We start from the raw sequence: 21,135 nt of genomic DNA on the forward strand, positions 1-21,135 counted from the left end.
AATCAGAACAACTCTGGATGGAGGTTTCAATCCCCTGCGCCCAAACCCCTCTTCTCTTTTCTTCCTCTAAAACCCCTCAAACCCTCACTTTCTATCAGCTCCCTACAAGGCGCAGGCTCAATATTAGAGCTTCTTCTTCGTCTGCCAATCCCAGTGGGTCTGGCTCCAATGCCTTCTCTTGGCTCCGCCTCGGCTCGCAGAAGTTCTGGTTCAAATTTGGGGAGTCGGTTAAGAAGGAAACGGGGTTTGATTTGGATGAGGCGAATGTGAGGGTTGGTGAGTTGGTGGGGCGAGTTAACCAAGGGCTCAGGAAGGGCGAGGGTGAATTCAATCGGTTACGGACTGAGTTGCTTCCCGAGTTTGTTAGCTGGAACCGGTGGGATCGTTGGAAGGTTAGTTTCTTTGTTTCTTTTTCCTATTTGGCTATTGCATTTTCTTAGATAAAAATTATAACTAATGAATTACAAATTAAAAATAGTTTAATAAATAACTACTGAAATCCATAATGGTTTAAGCTACTGAATTATCATTATCACAAAGCCTGCAAATGTCGTAAACAAATATTATCCATGGAAAGATATGACTAGTCTCTACAATCCAGTTTCTCTTCTGTCTAGTTTCGAAAGTTTTGGCTATGCCCGGTAATGGTCTATTGCTGTTGTTTGAACTGACACGATGTATGCTAACCAAATAGAGCACCAAAGGCTAACATATTCCTAGAAGGAATGTGCATCATTAGGCTGTTACAAGCTTTTATAAGGAGTCTTTCTGGATTTTTTGCCACCATGCCTTGAAATTTGCCTCAGTCGACTTTTCTTTTTGGAATTCTTTCTTCATTTGCTTTTATATAAAATTGTTCTCCAACTTAGGAATTCTGTAAATAGTAAATTCACTGCCGAACAAATGTAGTTTTTTCCCCCTTTCATGATCGTAAAAGGTCAAATGTAGTTGATAGGCAACAAATCCGATGATTTTCAGTGCATCTTCAGGTCATGGTTTTGAATTAAAAAATTAAAATTTCCTTGAAAATAAACCAACGTAACAATATTGTAGCAATCTTTAATAGTGATTGGGAATAGTGCTAGAGTGCCTTTCTACTTGCCCTTTAATTGTTACCCTATTGCCTGCTCAAGGAAGTTGAGTTTCAGGATATAGTTCATGGTGTACCACTTACAGTAGCTTTCTGCTTTTCTATTTTTTTTGCCTGGACCATTTCATTGTTTTTAAGCTGATAATTGGTTAACTCTTTTCAGGATTTAAAAAATTGGGAGCTCAAACGGATAGCTGCTTTGATCCTCTATATTTTTGTTGCAATAATTTCTTGTCAAAAGTTGTATGCTGTTGTGCGAGCTCCTCAACAAGATCAAGAAAGAAAACAATTAACAGAGGCTTATATGGAGGCTTTGATTCCTGAGCCATCTCCTAATAATATTAGAAAGTAAATGCATTTCTTTTATTACGTGCAATTACAATTGCAGTTTACTAATTTCTTTATATTCTAATAATATACCAGGCATGACTATCTAGTTGTGCTTTGCTGCATGATTTTTTACTCAACCAACATCTAAGTTCACGTTTTAATGGAAGTTTAATCTCCTTCTATATAATTTTCGTGATTTTGAACCTTTTAGATTTTTCTGCTTATTGTTTATTTATTTTCTTGGTTTTGAAGTAAGTTGGTCACTTTCATGTGTGTCTAGGGATTTTCAAAAATATCAATCTTTTATAATATAAAGATTTTGCTCAAAATCTGTCTATGAATCTATTTTCGGACAATGCACAGTATCATTTTGAGTAAAGGTCTAGATACTCATACATAATTGTGGAAGTAAGTGATTTGTTGTGTTAAAAAGAATGTGTTCTTCTTTAATTTACTAAATTCTTGAAGGGAATACAAGTGATGTCTTCTGCACATATACTACTCCCAATCATTTTAGCTATATCTACTGTTTTTGAGTAACAAGTAACCTGCATCTTATGTTTAGTCTATTGTTGGTTATTATGAAGCATTTATTTGGCCTATAAATACTCATGTGTGCCTATAATCTAATTTTCTTTCCCAGTTCTATTGTCTCTGAGCTTTGTTAATTTGAGTTCTTTCTTGTGATACAAACATTGAAAATGGTAAAGCAACACAGGGATTTTGCAGCATGCAGGCCTTTCGATTAATTCTTATATCTCTAGCTTTCATGTAATTACAGGTTTAAGAAGGGTTTATGGAGGAAGACAACTCCCAAAGGCCTCAAATTGAAGAAATTCATTGAAGGGCCGAATGGAATGCTTATTCACGATAGTTTTTATGTTGGAGAAAATGCGTGGGACGATGATCCAGAGTCTTCTAAGGAGAATGTGAAACAAATTATTGACAATGATGCACGATTGAATGCAGAAGAAAAGGAGGAGCTGAGAAAAGAGTTAGGCATTTCAGGTCAGTTAATATGTATGCTTGTACATAGCCATCAATCATTAATGCAAGGCTTTTATTTGCTTCTACAGAAGAAAGTTCTCTTGCATTGTGTTTTGAGTCTTCTCTTTTTTTCAATGGAAACTTTTCATTCTAGTATTTTACCTTAGTTCGTCTCCAGTACATGAGTAGTAACTGGCTTCCTGCTTTAGTATTTTCTGCATGTCAGGTATATAACTTGTGGTTAATTTATGACAAGTGTTTTTCTTAAAGTCATGTCGGTTTTTTGGGTATTTGACTTGAATTTTATCTATCTATAATGACTGAATATTTTTCCCTTTGTGTTTATTGACACCCTGTTTTATTCATGCTTGCTCCGGCAGGTGAAGTTCCAGATAGCATGGGAACATGGCGTGACAGGCTTCAAGCTTGGAAAGAGATCCTGAGAAAGGAAAAGTTATCTGAGCAATTAGATTCCATAAATGCCAAGTATGTGGTTGAATTTGACATGAAAGAGGTGGAAAATAGCCTTCGCAAGGATGTAGTTGAAAAGGTAACAGAAACACAGGGAACTAGAGCTCTATGGATATCTAAGAGATGGTGGCTTTATCGTCCTAAACTACCTTACACTTACTTTCTTCAAAAACTTGAGTCCTCTGAGGTAAGCTGGTGTCCCGTCTTGTTTATTCTTGCACTTTTTGGGAAATAACTAGCATGCTTCTTGAATTCCATTGCTTGAATTTTTTTTTATTGTTTTCCATACCCTACTAACTGGAATTTATTTTGCATTTCGTTGGTGAATTTCATATTGTTACCATCAAAATTCATACACACATTAATACCATAGTTGTCTAGATGAGAGTACATGCTGGTACATTCCATTTGTTTTATGTGCCTCTCAGTCTCAGTTTATTTCTTTGTACTGGCTTGTTTCAAAGCATTATGTTTCAGTGAGAGCAAATCTTCTGTGGTTTTTTATTTTGTTTTTCATTTTCAAAATCTAATGCTACAGATCTCATAAAATCACTTGAGAATAGCTGCCCTATAACACCAAAAGGCAAAAGCTGCAAACACCAGGAATTATATAGTTAGAGATTTGTGTTGTAGAGCAGTAAAATGACTTCAATTTTCCTCTCAGAAAGGTAAGGAGTTGTTGAGAGATTGGCAAAATGAAAGCCCATGTGGAGGGAAAGAGGACCTACATAAAAACTGATACTGTAGAAACATGGGCAGAATGGGTCAATAATTTCCAGTGGTCATGCATAATAAAACATATACCTTTTGTGTTTACTCAAACCGAGCTTGGCGTTCTGTCTTTAAGATGAGCGCTGTATGGTTTTCTTATTCTAGAAATTAAGAGCTTCCACATTTTTCACTTCCAGTTATATCTTCTAGGTGCTTGGTGATTTGAATGGGTGGGCATTTGCCCACTAAAAAGTTAAAATGTCTTCACCTGTATATTCAGTTTTACTAAGCAAGGAGATTTTATTTGTGGCAAATTTCTCAATTACTTTTGTTTAAGATTATTACTTTTGTTTAAGATTTTTTGTTTTGATTATTGTTTAGAGGACTATGATACCGTGTTGATTTACATTTTGGTATTGTTATAATCAAAGAGAATATAATTTATATTCTCTCTGTTATTAATATTATTCAAACTATTTTTTATTATGTAACTTGAGTTAATTTTCCTGTTTTCATTTCATGCATATAAACAAATGTCTGAAATTCATTTCGTTATATATGCCATAAGACTGAAATGGTATATCGAAATGCATTGTACCAGCATGTACAACTTTTCTGAGAAAATGGAATGCTGCTTATCAATATGGTACTTGCAATCTTTGAATATGTGGTGTCTGTGTACACATATATTTGTATGCAGACATGTGTGCTCATCTGTCATGTACATATGTAAGCATGTGCATTGCCAATGCGCTTGCACTTGCTCGTGCATCTTCATAAGCATATTCCCTTTATTTGCTTTTTGGGGTGAGGATTTAGATGGTTGTATAGAAATCCTCTAAATTTTAGAAAGTGTGAATCCAACATAAAAGAAAGGGAGGAGGTACATTGTGACACGAAATTCAGGGGATAAAATGCATGGTGCTAACATAATTATTTGTTGTTAAAACAATTATTACTGTATGATTTTTGTGGGATACCAGAATAGCAGTGGAGGAAGTTTTGATAATGCATTCTTTTTAAAAACAGGTTGCTGCTGTCGTGTTCACTGAGGACTTGAAAAGATTGTATGTAACAATGAAAGAAGGTTTTCCATTAGAATATATTGTAAGTATGATGTTTCTTTCTTGTTGCTTCTGAAACAGAGTTATATATACATATCCTTTTCATAAAATTTCTTGTTTCCATACCTCTTTGGCAGGTTGATATTCCCCTTGATCCTCACTTATTTGAGATTATCTCAAGTTCTGGAGTTGAAGTAGACCTCCTTCAGAAGCGACAGATCCATTATTTTATGAAAGTTGTGATTGCACTGGTTCCTGGATTATTAATTTTATGGTTAATTAGGGAGTCTGCAATGCTTCTCCATATCACTTCTAAGCGTTTTCTTTACAAAAAGTATAACCAACTATTTGATATGGCTTATGCGGAAAACTTCATTCTGGTAAAATTTTCAAATTTCCCTTTTGTTTTTCCCTGCTGTCAAATTCTTCACATTCTTAAATTCTGATTTCATTCTGTACTTATTCAGCCAGTTGGAGATGTTGGTGAAACAAAATCCATGTACAAAGAAGTGGTATTGGGTGGTGATGTCTGGGATCTTCTTGATGAGCTGATGATTTACATGGGAAATCCTATGCAATACTATGAAAAAGGCGTTCAGTTTGTTAGGGTAAACTTTTTATACTCGATGGATGTTTTCTCAGTCTTCTACTATTGATTGGATACTAAGGTAAGCATGTCATTGGTATGTCATGATAGGGTGTACTTCTCTCTGGACCTCCTGGGACAGGCAAAACACTTTTTGCTAGAACACTAGCTAAAGAAAGTGGGTTGCCTTTTGTTTTTGCTTCTGGTGCAGAGTTTACAGATAGTGAAAAAAGTGGCGCAGCTAGGATCAATGAGATGTTTTCTATAGCAAGGAGAAATGTAAGCCTCCTCCTTCACCCCCCCCCCCCTCTCTCTTCAATTTTGAAAAAAAATTGTTAATTTTCAGTTCCATTTTGGCTCATTTATTTATTGACATTTTGGAGCTCATTTTTTGCTGGTGGAATCTGGTTGCTCTGGTGATTTGGAACTACTTTACCCATCGAAAGCATGAAAACTAATTGCTACTAAAGCTTTCTTGGTTTGACTTGATTGAAGTTTCTGTAAACTGTCTTGAAACTTAAATCAGTTGGATTCCAGGTGCAGTCCTAAAATAGCTCTTTCGATTTTCACCCCTAATATACTCCGTGAATAGCTTCTCAAATGTTTTAAGAAAGAGTGGTGAAGCAAAATCATGATTGGAATAATTAAGAATAAAGTGGTTGTCTGATGTTGTTGTAATTTTGGCCTTCTCTTTTTTCTTTTTAATTAACAATAAGTAAAAAGTTAAAAAATTGATGTTTTTAATTTTTAAAATCAGAAAAAGTTAACATGGAAAATGGAAAAAGATATCTTTTATGCTTCCAAAATAAGTAGAAAGTTAAAAAAATTGATGTTTTTAGTTTCTAAAATCAGAAAAAAAAGTTTGAGTTAATGTGGAAAATAGAAGAAAGATGCCTTTTATTCTTCCAAAAGTTCTAGAAACAAGAGAAAACAGTTAATTCTTTTTGGCACTGTATGACACTCTACCAAATACTCTTCATTCACCACCTTTTCATGAGAACAACCATCGAGAGTGACTTCCAAAGTTTTCAACACATGCGCTGCTCTGCCATCTTTCACAGCTTGCACCATCTGAACTCTGCATTTTCTCAAAATGATTAAATTTTATCATACACTAGTTGCTAATCCCCGCATTGTCTCTATTACCTTGTAGGACTACAATTACTCTGCTTAGTTCCAGTATTCGTGCCAACCACCAAAATTTTAAATAACACAATATTTTGTAATCCATGACTGCATCATGATTTAGCATCATAATCTCTTTCTATTCATGATTGCCTTTTATTCATAATTTAGTGTCATAATTACCTTAAGTAGTCTCAGTTACTAAAAGAAAGACAGTTTGGATTGCGGCAAAAACTTGATTAATGTTGATGGATAATGATAAAAAGTTCTTTGCCTTTTATGAGTCCTTGGATAAGTGATAGAAGACTTCATAAAACTTAGTAATTATTTCTTGAGCATTTGGTCTTTTTTAAAAAAAAATTCTTGAGAATTTAGACAGTAAAATCTCCTAAGATTAGTTAGAACTGGTTATTGGCAATTGATTGTGCTTTTTCTTCTTTTAATACCATTATCACACTCTATATTCATCTCTCTCTTGGCCATAGAAGAACATAATATTATTAATGGAAAGGAGAGGCCTACTGTAATACCAATGAGAACAGCTTTCGTGGTAAGAAGTAGGGACACTGATCAAAACTGAGCATCCTCCCTTAAAGGTTATAATGGTCCTTCTCCTGGATTTATTAGTGCGAATAATGGATGTCAGGAAGTTACCTTTATTTTTTTTCTCTTTAAAATTTCAGCCAATTGTTTCTTGATCTTTTAAGGACCATGAGGACTTTCATTTCCAAAGGTTCTGTTGGCATTCTGATATGGCTTTAGTTGAACACATTGGTTAAATGAAACCAAATGCTACATTGGAATTTATCTGTCTTTATTCATAATTTTGCTTGCTGAGTACTGACAGCATTGTTATTTTCAAGTAGCAGTTCTAATATGCCAGCATTCTCATTCTAATTCCCTTGTAATAATTTTTGATTTTCTTACTCTAGTTGTTTTCCGCTTATCAGAATTACATGCATATCCTTTGTTCCAGGCACCTGCATTTGTGTTTGTTGATGAAATTGATGCTATTGCTGGAAGGCATGCAAGAAAAGATCCACGCAGAAGGGCAACATTTGAAGCACTTATTGCTCAGCTTGATGGGGAGTAAGTGTACTAGTTTTTGTCACTGCATATGCCAGTATTTGCTCTCGTAGCTACTTGTTTGCCTTCGGATTTATTGGAGAATAATTAGAATTCTTAAACAATATTTAGTAATACTCATTATTGTTTAATTCAAATTTCCATGCTCATCTCATCTAAGTGTCTTGTTTTCATTTTCTTTTTAGATTAATAAACATTCTAATCATTTTAACAGAGATTGATTTGTTATGAGCCTTCAGGGTGGTGGGACTGAGTTGGTAGAGTTTGTTCAGCTGATGTGCATTTTTGGACTTCTAGTTAATATTTTTCACTTTTCCTCACTTTTTTTTTTTTACTTATTGAACAATGATAAGTACTCTCTTTTGGTGCTGTACTAGAGCATCTGGTCAAAGGTTAAATCAGTTTGAATCCTAAAATGGTCATATTTTTAATTCTTGAAAGGAGCTCTGTATTTTGTTGTTTTGTAGACTCTGCAGACTAAGCTACTTTTTTCAGGCCTTTTCATGCTTGCAAATTAGTTTTCTTATTGAACTCTACATCATATAGGAAGGAAAAAACTGGTGTTGATCGGTTTTCACTCAGACAAGCAGTGATATTCATCTGCGCCACCAATAGGCCAGATGAATTGGACCTTGAATTTGTTCGCCCTGGACGCATTGATCGCCGTCTATACATTGGTTTGCCAGATGCAAAGCAACGAGTGCAAATATTTGGTGTGCATAGTGCAGGAAAGCTGCTAGCTGAAGATGTGAACTTTGAACAGGTAAGTTAATGTAATTTGAGCATGTGTCTAAGTATAGTGGTTGGTCTGTTCTTAACTTCTTATTCATGTGTTTTCCTAAATTTGCTCAAGTTCATCCAACCCTTTTTTCATGTATCATGCACCTATAGATTAAAGGGATAACATATCTGCTGTTGACGAATAAATAGCATTTTCTTACCATCATCATCATCATCATCATCATCATTGCATGTAACACTTGTTTGATGCTTTTATAAAGTCTGATTATGTGTTAAAGCACCCAACCTACAAGGTTAAAACTAACTGGCATTAAGCAAAGAGGCCCAATTCTATACAAGGACAAGGCATTGTCCAAAGCTAATTGACGTTAAATACATACCACTTAGTCCACTAGTAAGCTCTATTATCCATCAATTATGCACTTGATGTCATTTTCTTAACCTTGTACATCACCAATGATCCCTTGTTCTGCCTTCCTGAAGCATATCAGTCTTCATAACTAGTCACAACTCTTGGCATGCTCAAGAATGAGTTCAAAAGCTGCTGAGATTGGTCAAATATACCTAGAATCTTCATGTTGTATCTTTTTTGGTCTGATTACAATATTTTCTGACCTGCTTTTATTTTTTTGTGATATTTGGTGAGAAGGCAATGGAAGCTGCCTTCTGAAGTTTATGTTAAGGGGATAAACAATTCTAGTACTTAGCAAATTTAAAAAATCACTCTTTCTTTTTCTTTACTGAGCTTGCCAATAACTCAAGCATTATCACCATTTTTCTTTCAGTTGGAAATGTTCTGCTGGATTTTATATTGTCTTCTGCATCTACTGCACTGAGAAAAATCATTGAAGAATGTGTATTATGTAAACATTTTTTAACTCCTATGAGTTAGGCAGCTGTTTTTACCAATATATATAGGTGAAGTTATTTGGGTGGTTGTGTTGCTTCACTCTAGTGAAAGGGACAACCAAACAAGTATGTCTTTGTGTAATTGTTTTTGAGAAATAAAGGTTGATGTGTAATTTGATTGAACAAGATTTTTCGCCTGCTGCTTTCTCATATTATTGTAATTATTAAGACCCTATTGGTATATGACTGCACAGTTGCACAATCCACACTCTGTTTAGAAGGATTAAATAGACAAATAATTTGAAGTAATGCAATTTTTAAATAAATGTAAAAATGAGGAGAGAAAATATGTTAGCTGTTAGAATGAAAATGGTATTTCAGGAAAATGGAAAAAAGAGAGAGAGAGAGAAGGAATATGGATTTTTAGTGTAGATCAGAGTTCTTCGTTAGAAAAATGGAGTGCCACCTTTTTGGTGCAGTAATGTGCACAATATGGCTTATCAGTTTTCAATTAGACATACTAAGTGTTTGAGTTTGAATGCTATCTAATTTGGTTTTGGGCTAACTGTTGTCTTATCTCATCCCACTACAGCTTGTATTTCGCACAGTTGGTTTTTCCGGGGCAGATATCCGAAATCTTGTCAATGAAGCAGCAATAATGTCGGTAAGTACTCATTTTGTCATTAATCCAAAAATAATTGCTTTGACATATGATTCTAATGAAGTATATGTTTTTAGTCTACTCTCAGTTATGTATCTAGCCCTCATGATAGCTTTCTTTCGGATATAGCTTTTTCATGTTTGCAGATGCTTAATTGTTAGGGATGTCATACTGATTGTTGCCTGGAAATATGTAGATGCTTTGTCTCCTAAGTTGATCATATTCGTTAGTCTGTAGGAATAGAGCTGTGATTTGGTAAAAGAAAGCAGGTTGTCAATGTTGTTTAAATCAGTCAATTCTAAATTGGGACACTGGAGGAGTTGAGTTTGGTAATCCCAGTTTTCAGGTTAGCCCCTCTATGAAGCTGTGAAATACATGGCTCAATTTACATTTCCATGTCAAATCTGGTTAAATGTCTAACATGGCTGGATACATGTATATACTACCAAAGATGCCAAAGCTGTTAAATAACAAGATTATTTTGTTTTCCAGCATGAGACAGACATAGTGTGGCCATGCTATATGCTGGTGAAGCAAGAAATAATTATTGCCACCATATTAGTGAAAAGAGAGAGCGATTGTGATGACTGTTTAGTCATACCTTGGCTTTGCCTCGTGCATCAATCTTCATAGCTAAGGTTCATGGTAGAACTGAACACAGCATAGTTGATGCAATAAAGGAGTGAAAGGCGATACAATGATGTTCAAAAGCAGCTTGTGACAGCTGCTATGAAAGAAAAGATGAGTTTAACTAGTGAGGCACAAGTTTTTAAAAGTTTTGGTACAAGTGAGCTTTCTTAGTCAAAAGATTTCACGCCTTCTGGGCTGGAGGTTTTAGATGAAAAAAGTAATTGGGTTTAGATAAATTTGAAGATCAACCCAATGGAGAATTTATGCATGATAACAAAATTACTTTTAAGCATTTGTTAATAGTGACATACCCTCAATTATGTATATTGTTTTCTGTTTTCTCTTTTTGTCAAACTGTGAAATTTTAAATAATATAGACGTGTATATAACCATAATATTGTACCATGTTCATGCCCTAATTGATGTAGCTATGTCCATGCCTCTTTCTTTTGTTTTTGTTGTTGTGTGTGTGTGAGGCTACCAGGAATTTAGCCCTGGTCACGGGAACTAAATCCAACATTCTATGTACAAACCACACGGTAGCACACGCCTGTTTCCTGTTTTTGTGTTCGTGTCCATGCTTCTTAGTGCTGGAGCTTGTTTGAAAACCTTTGGACTACTGTGGTGACCTCTAGTGCAATCTGAGCGAAAGTTATTTTTTGTTGTTTCCTTCGGCCTTGGGTTTCTGTTACATTTATATCGTATTGCAGGTGAGAAAAGGGCATTCTAAGATCTCCCAGCAAGATATTATTGATGTGTTAGATAAACAGTTGCTTGAAGGTATGGGTGTACTCCTTACAGAGGAAGAGCAGCAAAAATGTGAAGCAAGTGTAAGTGCTGAAATCTACTATTCTTAAGTAGTGCTATCAGACAAACTTTGCAACCTTTTGTTGTAATATGCCAGACTTTAAGAAGTTCGATTTTCATATTTTCTGTTCCAAGGGTGCATTTTTACATCTAGAGATATGATTACTGGTTATAAAATTTCAGGGAAAGATCACCTAGAATCCTGAAATTGGCTAGCACTAAAAGCATGTAACAAAAAATTGAAAAAGGATTTTCAAGTTTTATGAAAATATCCTAGTGTAATCATTTGGTGGAGTAGTAGAAGCTGGTGGAATAACTACTATTGCCCTTTAAATTACTTCCTGTTGATTATTGGAAATTTGACAATGAAAGGAAGCTGATCATTTTGTATTATAGAATGTTTTAGCTTATTTTTCTGGTTTTTTTGGTTGACATAATATAGGTATCTTTTGAAAAGAAGAGACTTCTGGCTGTTCATGAAGCTGGGCACATAGTTTTAGCTCACTTGTTTCCTCGATTTGATTGGCATGCATTTTCTCAGCTCCTGCCTGGTGGCAAGGTACAAATGTTTTATCCTCAATTGGTTTCTATTTGATGGTTTGTTATGTACTTTTTATTTTTTTTTTCCTTTCTTTGTTATTTTATCTTCTTCTTCTTCCCAACATGAATAGGAAACGGCAATATCTGTATTCTACCCCCGTGAAGACATGGTTGACCAAGGTTATACAACATTTGGTTACATGAAAATGCAAATGGTGGTAGCCCATGGTGGACGTTGTGCTGAACGTGTTGTGTTTGGTGATGACATAACTGATGGTGGAAGGGATGATTTGGAAAAGATAACAAAGGTGTTTGCCTTATAGCATTTGTTTTTTGATAGAACAGTTCAAATGCGTTGCTCATTTTGAGGAAAATTTACAAATATTACTCTTGTCACGTTAGCATGTTCTCGCCACTAACCCCCCCCCCCTTCTCTCTCCTTTTTTTTTTTGATTTGGTGAATTTTGGAGTCAAAGCTTTCTTCTGAAATCTGTTGAATATGAGTTCAGGATAATTTGTCTTTTGCCAGTATCTTCTGCCTCGGTGATAGTGTTCTTTGTGTGGAACCTTAAGGAAGCTTGAGGCAGGTGCCTGCACTGGTTTGGTTTAGTTAGAAGGAATCAGAAAAAGAGGTAGCTTTGAGAAGAGATGAAGAAATGTTTTATTGAAGTTAAATGGAATTTCAAAATCCTTAATTTATTTATCTGGCTCCCTGTCTTTTCTCTTGCACTGGTTCAAACTAATCTGAGTTGAGAAGCTAGTTGAGGTACCTGCTGCCATAGGAGTTAAAATTGATGATATCTGACGTCTAAGTTAGTGGGCTAGGTTTACCTTTGTTCCACTCTGCATTACTGAGAAAGTGTTATGGAAATGGAGCAAACAAAGATTTCATGATCTAGTTCTTTTCTGAATTTGTTTTCTCAAACTTAAGCACTGATTTTATTCGTAGTTTATCTTGATAGTCATTTTAGAAGCTTTTCCAGCTGCATAAGCATAGCATGTCTTGAGTCACAACTTGGTGCACTACACACAAATGCCCTAAGGACTAGATCAAATTGACTCATGAACATGGATGCTTACTTCTGTAAGAACATATACAGATAGGTTTTTTTGTGTTTGTATTGTTTTTTTGACTCTTGTTCAACCTTTTAGTCTCGAACTTTTGCTCTTACCCAGGGTTAGCCTCATGGCATTTTACATTGTCACAACTCACCTTTCAGGCATTAAGAGGGAAATTTTGTTTTAGTTTTCTTCTCCAAGAAATCATGTCTGAAGTATGAGCTAAGCTTTAATAAGAGTTTTTTATTTATAATTTTAGATGTGCCTTATTTTACGTCATAATTTTTCTTAAGGATGTAAGTATCTAAACTAATTGCACTTCGGGGTGTCTTAAATTTACAATGATCTATGTCTTTGTTTTTTATTTGAAAAGTACCCTTCAAATCTTGTTTTTTCTCACTGAATGTGTCTCTTCAGATTGCAAGGGAAATGGTAATCAGTCCACAAAATGCAAGGTTAGGGCTTACTCAACTAACCAAAAGAGTGGGGCTGTTAGATCGACCAGATAGCCCAGATGGTGAATTAATAAAATATAGGGTATAACTCTCAAGTTGTAAATTTTAATAGAAACATCCTATTTCTTTTTAACTAATTATTTTTCCCTACTCCTCTGTTGTGCTAGTGGGATGATCCTCATGTAATTCCTGCCAATATGACACTTGAAGTATCTGAGCTGTTTAGTCGAGAGTTGACAAGGGTAATTTTAGCTTGCTCTGTCTTTTTATAACTGTTGTTTGATATTGTGATAATGTACCATTAGTCTATTAGTAGTAGGTGCTACTACCTGCACAGTAGTAACAAATATCTGTTTCTTTATAATCTGATTCCCATCGGTGAAGAACAAAATATGGTGAAATATCTTTTAATCTCCCCCCCCCAACTGTCAAATCTTTAGTTAGTTGACAGGCTTGATAAGTGGTAACATCGTCTATCTTACTCTTAGATTTTACTTCTTTACAGCCAAAATGATTACTCTTCTGCATGATGAATTGGTATTGTCAAATGCATGCACAGAACATATGATCTTGTGACAGCTACCTCAAAATGAGTACTGCATTTGTTCTTGCAATTGCCCACTTAACTATATGCATTCATGTAATTACATGTAAGAACAGGCATGAAGTAGCTTTGAAGCAGTGAGCAAGCTATTTGGCTTGAATTAAGCCATAGCTATTCATACATATTTTAATCTAAACACAGGCACATCTGTATGTATATAAGAAAGATGAAGAAAGAATGTCTACCCCTGCTGCAATGAGGTCTGATTGCAAATTATAGTCACTGCTGTTATATTCACGTAGGATGAATATGAAATTCTGGTGGAGCTTAATCATTTGATTATTTGATGAACTGTTTGATATTTATCTGAAGTAGGATGGAGTTTTGGCTTAAAAAATTCCTACTCTTAACATGTAAAGTGCTACCTCAAAATGAGTACTGCATTTGTTCTTGCAATTGCCCACTTAACTATATGCATTCATGTAATTACATGTAAGAACAGGCATGAAGTAGCTTTGAAGCAGTGAGCAAGCTATTTGGCTTGAATTAAGCCATAGCTATTCATACATATTTTAATCTAAACACAGGCACATCTGTATGTATATAAGAAAGATGAAGAAAGAATGTCTACCCCTGCTGCAATGAGGTCTGATTGCAAATTATAGTCACTGCTGTTATATTCACGTAGGATGAATATGAAATTCTGGTGGAGCTTAATCATTTGATTATTTGATGAACTGTTTGATATTTATCTGAAGTAGGATGGAGTTTTGGCTTAAAAAATTCCTACTCTTAACATGTAAAGTGCTACCATACTAGGGACAATGTTTAGTTTTATCAACAAATTGGTTTCACTTCAAAATAGATATTCGACACCACCTATAAATCTCAATAAAAAGATGTGCATGCCTTTAAGGTATCTGTGAGTGTACGATTTTTGTTTGTTAAACAGGCATTGAAATGCTTTATTTTTTCCTTTTAAGTATAAATATGAAGGATGTGTTTAGTTTTCTGACTTTTTAACTTCAATTGAAATTATGATGCTTGTTGTTCATGCAGTACATTGAAGAGACTGAAGAGCTTGCAATAAATGCTTTGAAAGACAACAGGCACATACTGGATATGATTGCAAAGGAACTGTTGGAAAAGTCAAGAATCACAGGATTGGTATGCTAAAATACACCTATTCCATATATTGGTTGATTTAAAGTTGGACAATTTTGCTGTGTTGTCCGTGATTATTCTTTAATGTTCTTGGGTTTAACTCTTAGGATAAATCATATTCAGTTGAGGCCTTTAATCAACTCACTTTTTTGTCCTTGATCCTCTATACATTTCTTTTGGTCTCTTTTATTGCCTTTTTAAGTTTTGTGGAAACTGCTGATTCACTGATGTAGTTCAGTAGCTACATCTTCATGTTGCATGTATGCTTTTCTATCATATGATCATGGAAAATCCCATGGTTGCCCATTCTCAAAGTGTATCGTTGACATCCTATCCCAGAAATTACTTGTATGTAAACAACGTACAACATTTGAAGCAGAAAGCAAAGAAGTAAGATTATAAGATAAGAACATAAGGCGATTATAAGATAGGAACATAAGGCGTGCGAGTATATTGCTATATATATATATTCATGTTATGGAACTAATAGTATGATCTGGTAGTAAAGCACCTCATGAGACAGAGGCTTATCGTACTGCATTTTTTCCTATAGACCTCTTGAGATAAATACTTGAATTTCCATTACGACCGCCTCCTATACTTTGGCAACTATTGTCTGTGTATTTTCTTATAACCTTTCTGCTGAGATCAGTTTTGCATTCTTAGTTATCAAAGTAATTGGCCTATACATTGGTTAGATATCTGACCCTTTAGGGTCTTGATGCTTTTCGCAAGCATAATTTCATCCTTGATAAACATTAAAAATTTTCAGTTTTGAAAGTAAATTGGCCTTTCCTCAAAACTTATTAGGTTCCTGTTGAGAATGAGGACCAAACTTTTGCTGATGATTTGGTGAGAATGTGGCATTTAAATTTAAGTGGCCAGCTACTCCTGATAAAAAAAGAAGACCAAATGGGAGCTAACCACATTTTTTACTGCAAATTTGACATGTTGATGTATCTTTGGGTTTAGCAGTTACTTTTCATATCGTATACATGATCTTTGCTTTATCTTCTGCTGTTTTCTTTCAAATAATGGAGATTAGGCAAGAAAAACTTTCCTTTCTTCAAAATGAATTAGCTTTTCCAAATTAGAGTATGTGAAATTACACGTAGAAAGAGATCTCAAAATGATTCTGGAAACGTACATCAAAAAAATGCTGTTCAGAATGTCAAGATTATGCAATTTATTCCAAATGGTATTGGCCAGCCCTTACTAAAGGGTAATTCTATCCAAACACACTCTGCACTAGTCTAGTGGGCCATGATTGCTGAATTATGACATTCACATAATTAAGGTTTGGAGATTACATCCATCCAAGTAGAATTTATAGTTTCGGTATCCATTATTGGCTATTGTATCACCTACGGAACTCTTACAACATGGCTTGGGGTTTTTGTTATGACCCTCCTAAGCATATTGAGTTGTTTCTTCTTGTAGGAAGTTGAGGAGAAAATTAAGGGACTCTATCCAGTGATGTTTGAGGATTTTGTCAAGCCATTCCAGATCAACTTGGATGAGGTATTTTAATTTGCATTTTATCAACTATTATAATTCATTACAGATCTGAAAAGGTATGGACAAATAAAATTTTAGTGATCCGAGTGTTGGAAAAAAATTGTGATACGAGTGTTTTTAGCATGTCTAATGCTGGTTTTATATGGACATTATTCCTTAAAACATCTGCTTAAGTGGTGAATTGAACTGTCCAGCCCTTTCTGGATTTATCATTTAGGGATATAGTTGCCTTGGCTAAGTTGTTTATGCATTTTTTTTTCATTTCGTCCTAACTGCCTGTTGTACCTTTGTCTAACAACTCACTTGTTTTAGTCAAACTTGACTTCACTTAATACACTTGTTAAAATACACAGGAGGGACCTTTGCCTCATAATGATCGCTTACGATATCAACCTCTGGACATATATCCTGCTCCCCTTCACAGATGCTGATGGTTCCTAAATTTAATGACAAATCGTGGCATTCAAGACTTATGGTTGTTGGATGTCAAGAGGCTAGATATCAGCCCCACCTTCCAAATTTCAGTATTTGTCTCCTAACTGAGGAATTTTGATGGTTGCTTGAGTTATTACATACAAAAAACGCCTCTGCTCCGTGTGAAAGCCTTGCTTATTATGATGTTCATAATCATGATTCAATACTACTACTGAAGTCCATTGAAGCTTTCATAATTTCATAGATGAGTTGCAGTTTGACTTTTCAACAAATTAGAATCTGAATTGCTAAAATTGAGTTGAAAGTCCCAATATCCATCGGCTAGATGCCAATTCCAAGCAGTTCGTTTCAACAAAGGAAGGTGGAAATCCAGGAATTCAGCTGTGTTGTGTGCAATAAGCAAAGCATAATAATTGTTTTCCTGAACTGTAATAGTAATTTCCTCGCCTGAAAAGTTTTGGTCTATTTCCATTCCGATAAACTTGTGATTCTTATTCTTTAGATCTTTAGAGCAATTTACGTGCTGAAAATGAAAATATGAGAAGTTGTATGTTGTTCCTAGCCTTTTTTGATCCCCTATTCCATAATGTTGTGAACATATGATAAAGGCTAATACTTTATTTTTATATCGACGAATTTATTGCAAATGATTTTACATGTTTAAATATTTTAATTTATTAAATTCATGTAAGGTAAAATAATGAACATAATTAAACTATATAAATTATTTTGATAATTCAGTATTATCATAGTAATATATTTCAGATCATAATTAAAGAATTTGTATAATATTATAAAATAAATGTATTGTAAATTTTTCCAATGCTTTTTCCTTTATTTAATAAATTGAACTATGTTTGTTCAAAAATTATTTATGTTTGTGCTTTTATATATTATTCATCATTTACATGCGTTGCATGTGGTGTGCATTAATTTTGATATTATGCAATTTTGATTACATTTTAGTTGCTTAGTTGATTTACAGTTGTTTGATAAGTTTTTAATATTGGCTTCGTGCATCATCATTTTTTTTTGGTAAAGGGCGTAGTGCATCATTTAGTCATTGAAGTGTATATATACACACACATATATATATATATACTACTTTGGTCTTTAAAAGTTTTTTTTTATCCAACTAAGGACTTAACGTTTCTGTTGATCACTGGACTACACCAAAACAGGCTTTTAGCGACGCTTTTTTAAGCCTTTAGCGGTACTTTTTAGCGCCACAAATACTTTTAGCGGCGCTTTTAGAAGCGCCGGAAAAAATGCCGCTAAAGAACGCGTCGCTAACTTTAGCGGCGCGTATACCACAAACGCCGCTAAAGACCAAGACCTTTAGCGGCGCTTTTCCCACAACGCCGCTAAAGACCAGGTCCTTTAGCGGCGCTTTTTCCACAAACACCGCTAAAGACCAAGACCTTTAGCGGCGCTTTTCCCAAAAACGCCGCTAAAGACCAAGACCTTTAGCGGCGCTTATACCACAAACGCCGCTAAAGACTAAGACCTTTAGCGGCGCTTTTACCACAAACGCCGCTAAAGACCAAAACCTTTAGCGGCGCTTTTTATCACAAACGCCGCTAAAAACATAATCTTTAAAAAAAATTTATTTTAATCAAATAATATTTATTTTTATGATAAATATTATATTATATTATATTATGTTTTATTTTTTAAATTTGACTTTAAATATACTTTTTAAGGATAAATAAAAAATATTATTTAAATTAAATTTTCTATGAAAATTTTAACTTTAAAACTAAATATAAAAATTAATGAATTTAGTTTTAGAATTTAGGGCAGTAAATTAATAAGGCAATTAAAATCTAAAAGTTAGAACTCAAGTTGTCGTAAATATTAAAGTAAAAATAAAAATTTAGAATCAAAACTAAAATAAACAATGGAAAGATAGCTCAAATGTAAGTTTTTGCTACAAGTTACATGATAATAACGAAAAATTAAACACCACACATAAAATTTATCAAACTAGTTAAGAAATACATGGTGCGACCATGCAATATAAATACAATAGAATCATAGGGTAATTTTGCATAAATATCTTGAGTACCAAGAACAATTTGTCACAAAATTATAAAACATGAAAAAAAAAAAAAAACAGGTAGCAGACAAGCTATTTGTTACTTTTTGTTTTGCTTCCAAGGCTTCCTCACCGCCTTCATCTTGGCAACAAAATCATCTTCATCATCTCTCGCTTAAGAAAACAAAGAACCTATTGTTAAACAATTTAGAACTTGAAAAGAAAAGAACCATGTTACTCGGACTTAGGTATGAGTGTTAGGTGTCGAGATAAAGACATGTCGATATGGGTATGAAGGCATGTCCGAGATGAGTATGTTCAATTTTTTTCCAAGTTTTCCCACATCCATGAGTTCAACACCGGTACTTAAATCATAAAGAGTCGGAATAAAAGCATAACCATAATAATAAAGTATGAACCTAAAAGAGCAAGTACATTCAACAACAGATGTCTTGATAATGAATCAAGATAACAAGCAATTTGTAGGCTATGATCAATGACCCCATGAATAATTAAAAACCCCATGAATCAGCATGTTCATGAGTCAAAACAATCTGCAGTTCATACAAGAATCGGTACTAGTTTTGAAATTCCATTCATCAATGAAGAGATTATATTTGTAAAAAAAAAAAGCACAAAGCCATCATATACATCAACAAACTCGCTATAAATCCTATAAAAAACATGAGAACAACTAAAATCATATACATAAAATAAGATAGATACTCTGCAAAGACACAAAGACAAAAACCCAAAGAAGACAGATCAAATTTTAAAGCAAATTTTAAAGCAAATTGTTGATGAATTATAAATAAAATAAGGGAAGAAGAAACAGCAACCTTAAAACCAGATCTGACGGCGAAATCAGTGGTGGTAGTATTATTAAACCATCCAAATGCAATCAAAATCACGTTATTATTATTTTTCTATTATTTGTATAGCTTTTGTTCATCAAACTAAACTAGAAGAATAGCTCGAAATAAGAACTATAGTTTTTAAGTGTAACAAAACATACAAATTGAGAAAAGATACCATAGAACTCTCTTATGCTTGCTTTCCTTTCATGTGTAGACATGGTGGTAGTACCATCGACATAAACCTGCATGATATGATAACGATGAAGAAACGGCTAATTTTCACTATTACATCAAGAGATAAACATGAAGTAACAAAATATAACTTTGTAAATTAAGATTCTTAACAGCCCGAGTGCACCTGCAAGGTGAAAGTCAGTCCACTGCACCAAGAATAGGAAGAGGTGTGCAGTCGGACTGTATGACATTCTCATTTGAAGGCATTCACCGTCATATTCCCTCGGAAAATCAGAAGCCCTGCACCTTGCATTACACGATGGCCATTTACACAGGATGAGAAGAACATAATTAACGTTAAGTTAGATGGATAAACAAAAAGATAAAAAATCTATAAAGATAATGAAAATTATCCTCACAAACATGCAATCTCTGAAAAGAAACATTGCACTATTTTGTTACTCTATTTTAACATTACCAAAATAAAAGATTATATAAAAAAATGGCACTCATAATTAAGAAATATAGTGTCCAATTGGGGAAAATAAGTGCCAGATAAAGAAATTGAACTCAACCTATCATTTAACTAGAAATATTAAATGCATTACTCACTTAAAATAAGCTGGAAGAACCTCACCTGGTTTATTATTATACAAGTTCTTTTGAAGACTACACATAACATTGTATGAATAGCTGAAAAAGAAGTCCTTTGTAAGATCCACTGAGCTTAGGAGCTTCTTGTACCTAAACAAAAATGAAACAACAAATATCAAATTACAAACCATATGTGTAAAATGCATAGCAGAATAAAAGCACCTGGGTTAAAAACAAACACAAATGAGACTCTATCACATACAGACAATTTTCTACTTTTCACACAATAGAACATAATAGAATAGAACATCTTTCGCAAAACAATGACTCTCTAGTCAGAGACGCAGTTCTTTAATGAATAGAAGAATACTGTTCTCTTTCCTAAAGTCCGTAATGCTTGGGTTAATGAGATGAATTTGGGAGGGAATCATCTCACTTTTCAAATCGCATATACATTGTGTCCGAAAAATATTATTACAAATTTAATAAACCCTAAAACATTACCTAAAATTTACATAACATTAACAATTCCTAAAGTCATATTACAAATTTGCAAACAAACATAATTTATGGCAATACGCGTATTTACACAACAAAAAGAAGAAGAAGAAGAAAAAGA

At 34.1% G+C, this 21,135-nt stretch overlaps 1 protein-coding gene and 1 long non-coding RNA gene across 3 annotated transcripts; one reads left to right on the forward strand and one right to left on the reverse strand.

The window, feature by feature from the left end:
* On the forward strand, positions 1-17,500 carry LOC105782898 (ATP-dependent zinc metalloprotease FTSH 12, chloroplastic). The gene is made up of 19 exons (XM_012607977.2): positions 1-392; positions 1,254-1,438; positions 2,202-2,428; positions 2,788-3,065; positions 4,619-4,696; positions 4,791-5,033; positions 5,121-5,261; positions 5,351-5,518; positions 7,341-7,453; positions 7,997-8,213; positions 9,633-9,704; positions 11,042-11,161; positions 11,581-11,697; positions 11,810-11,986; positions 13,155-13,274; positions 13,360-13,434; positions 14,796-14,903; positions 16,341-16,421; positions 16,772-17,500. The coding sequence occupies exons 1-19, from the start codon at positions 18-20 to the stop codon at positions 16,847-16,849; spliced, it is 2,973 nt and encodes a 990-aa protein (XP_012463431.1). The 5' UTR covers positions 1-17; the 3' UTR covers positions 16,850-17,500.
* A 1,421-nt stretch (positions 17,501-18,921) lies between these two features.
* Positions 18,922-20,744, reverse strand: LOC105784514 (uncharacterized). 2 transcript variants are annotated; one of them, XR_008192993.1, is made up of 4 exons: positions 20,560-20,744; positions 20,072-20,228; positions 19,924-19,990; positions 18,922-19,061 (listed from the first exon to the last, which is right to left on the reverse strand). It is a non-coding gene; the product is annotated as an uncharacterized LOC105784514 (long non-coding RNA). The 2 variants fall into 2 exon arrangements; XR_008192992.1 differs by having other exon boundaries at positions 20,072-20,222; positions 20,560-20,735.
* Positions 20,745-21,135: the final 391 nt, after the last annotated feature.

This window comes from Gossypium raimondii, chromosome 13, assembly GCF_025698545.1.
Source record: "Gossypium raimondii isolate GPD5lz chromosome 13, ASM2569854v1, whole genome shotgun sequence".
Classification (NCBI taxonomy): domain Eukaryota; kingdom Viridiplantae; phylum Streptophyta; class Magnoliopsida; order Malvales; family Malvaceae; genus Gossypium; species Gossypium raimondii.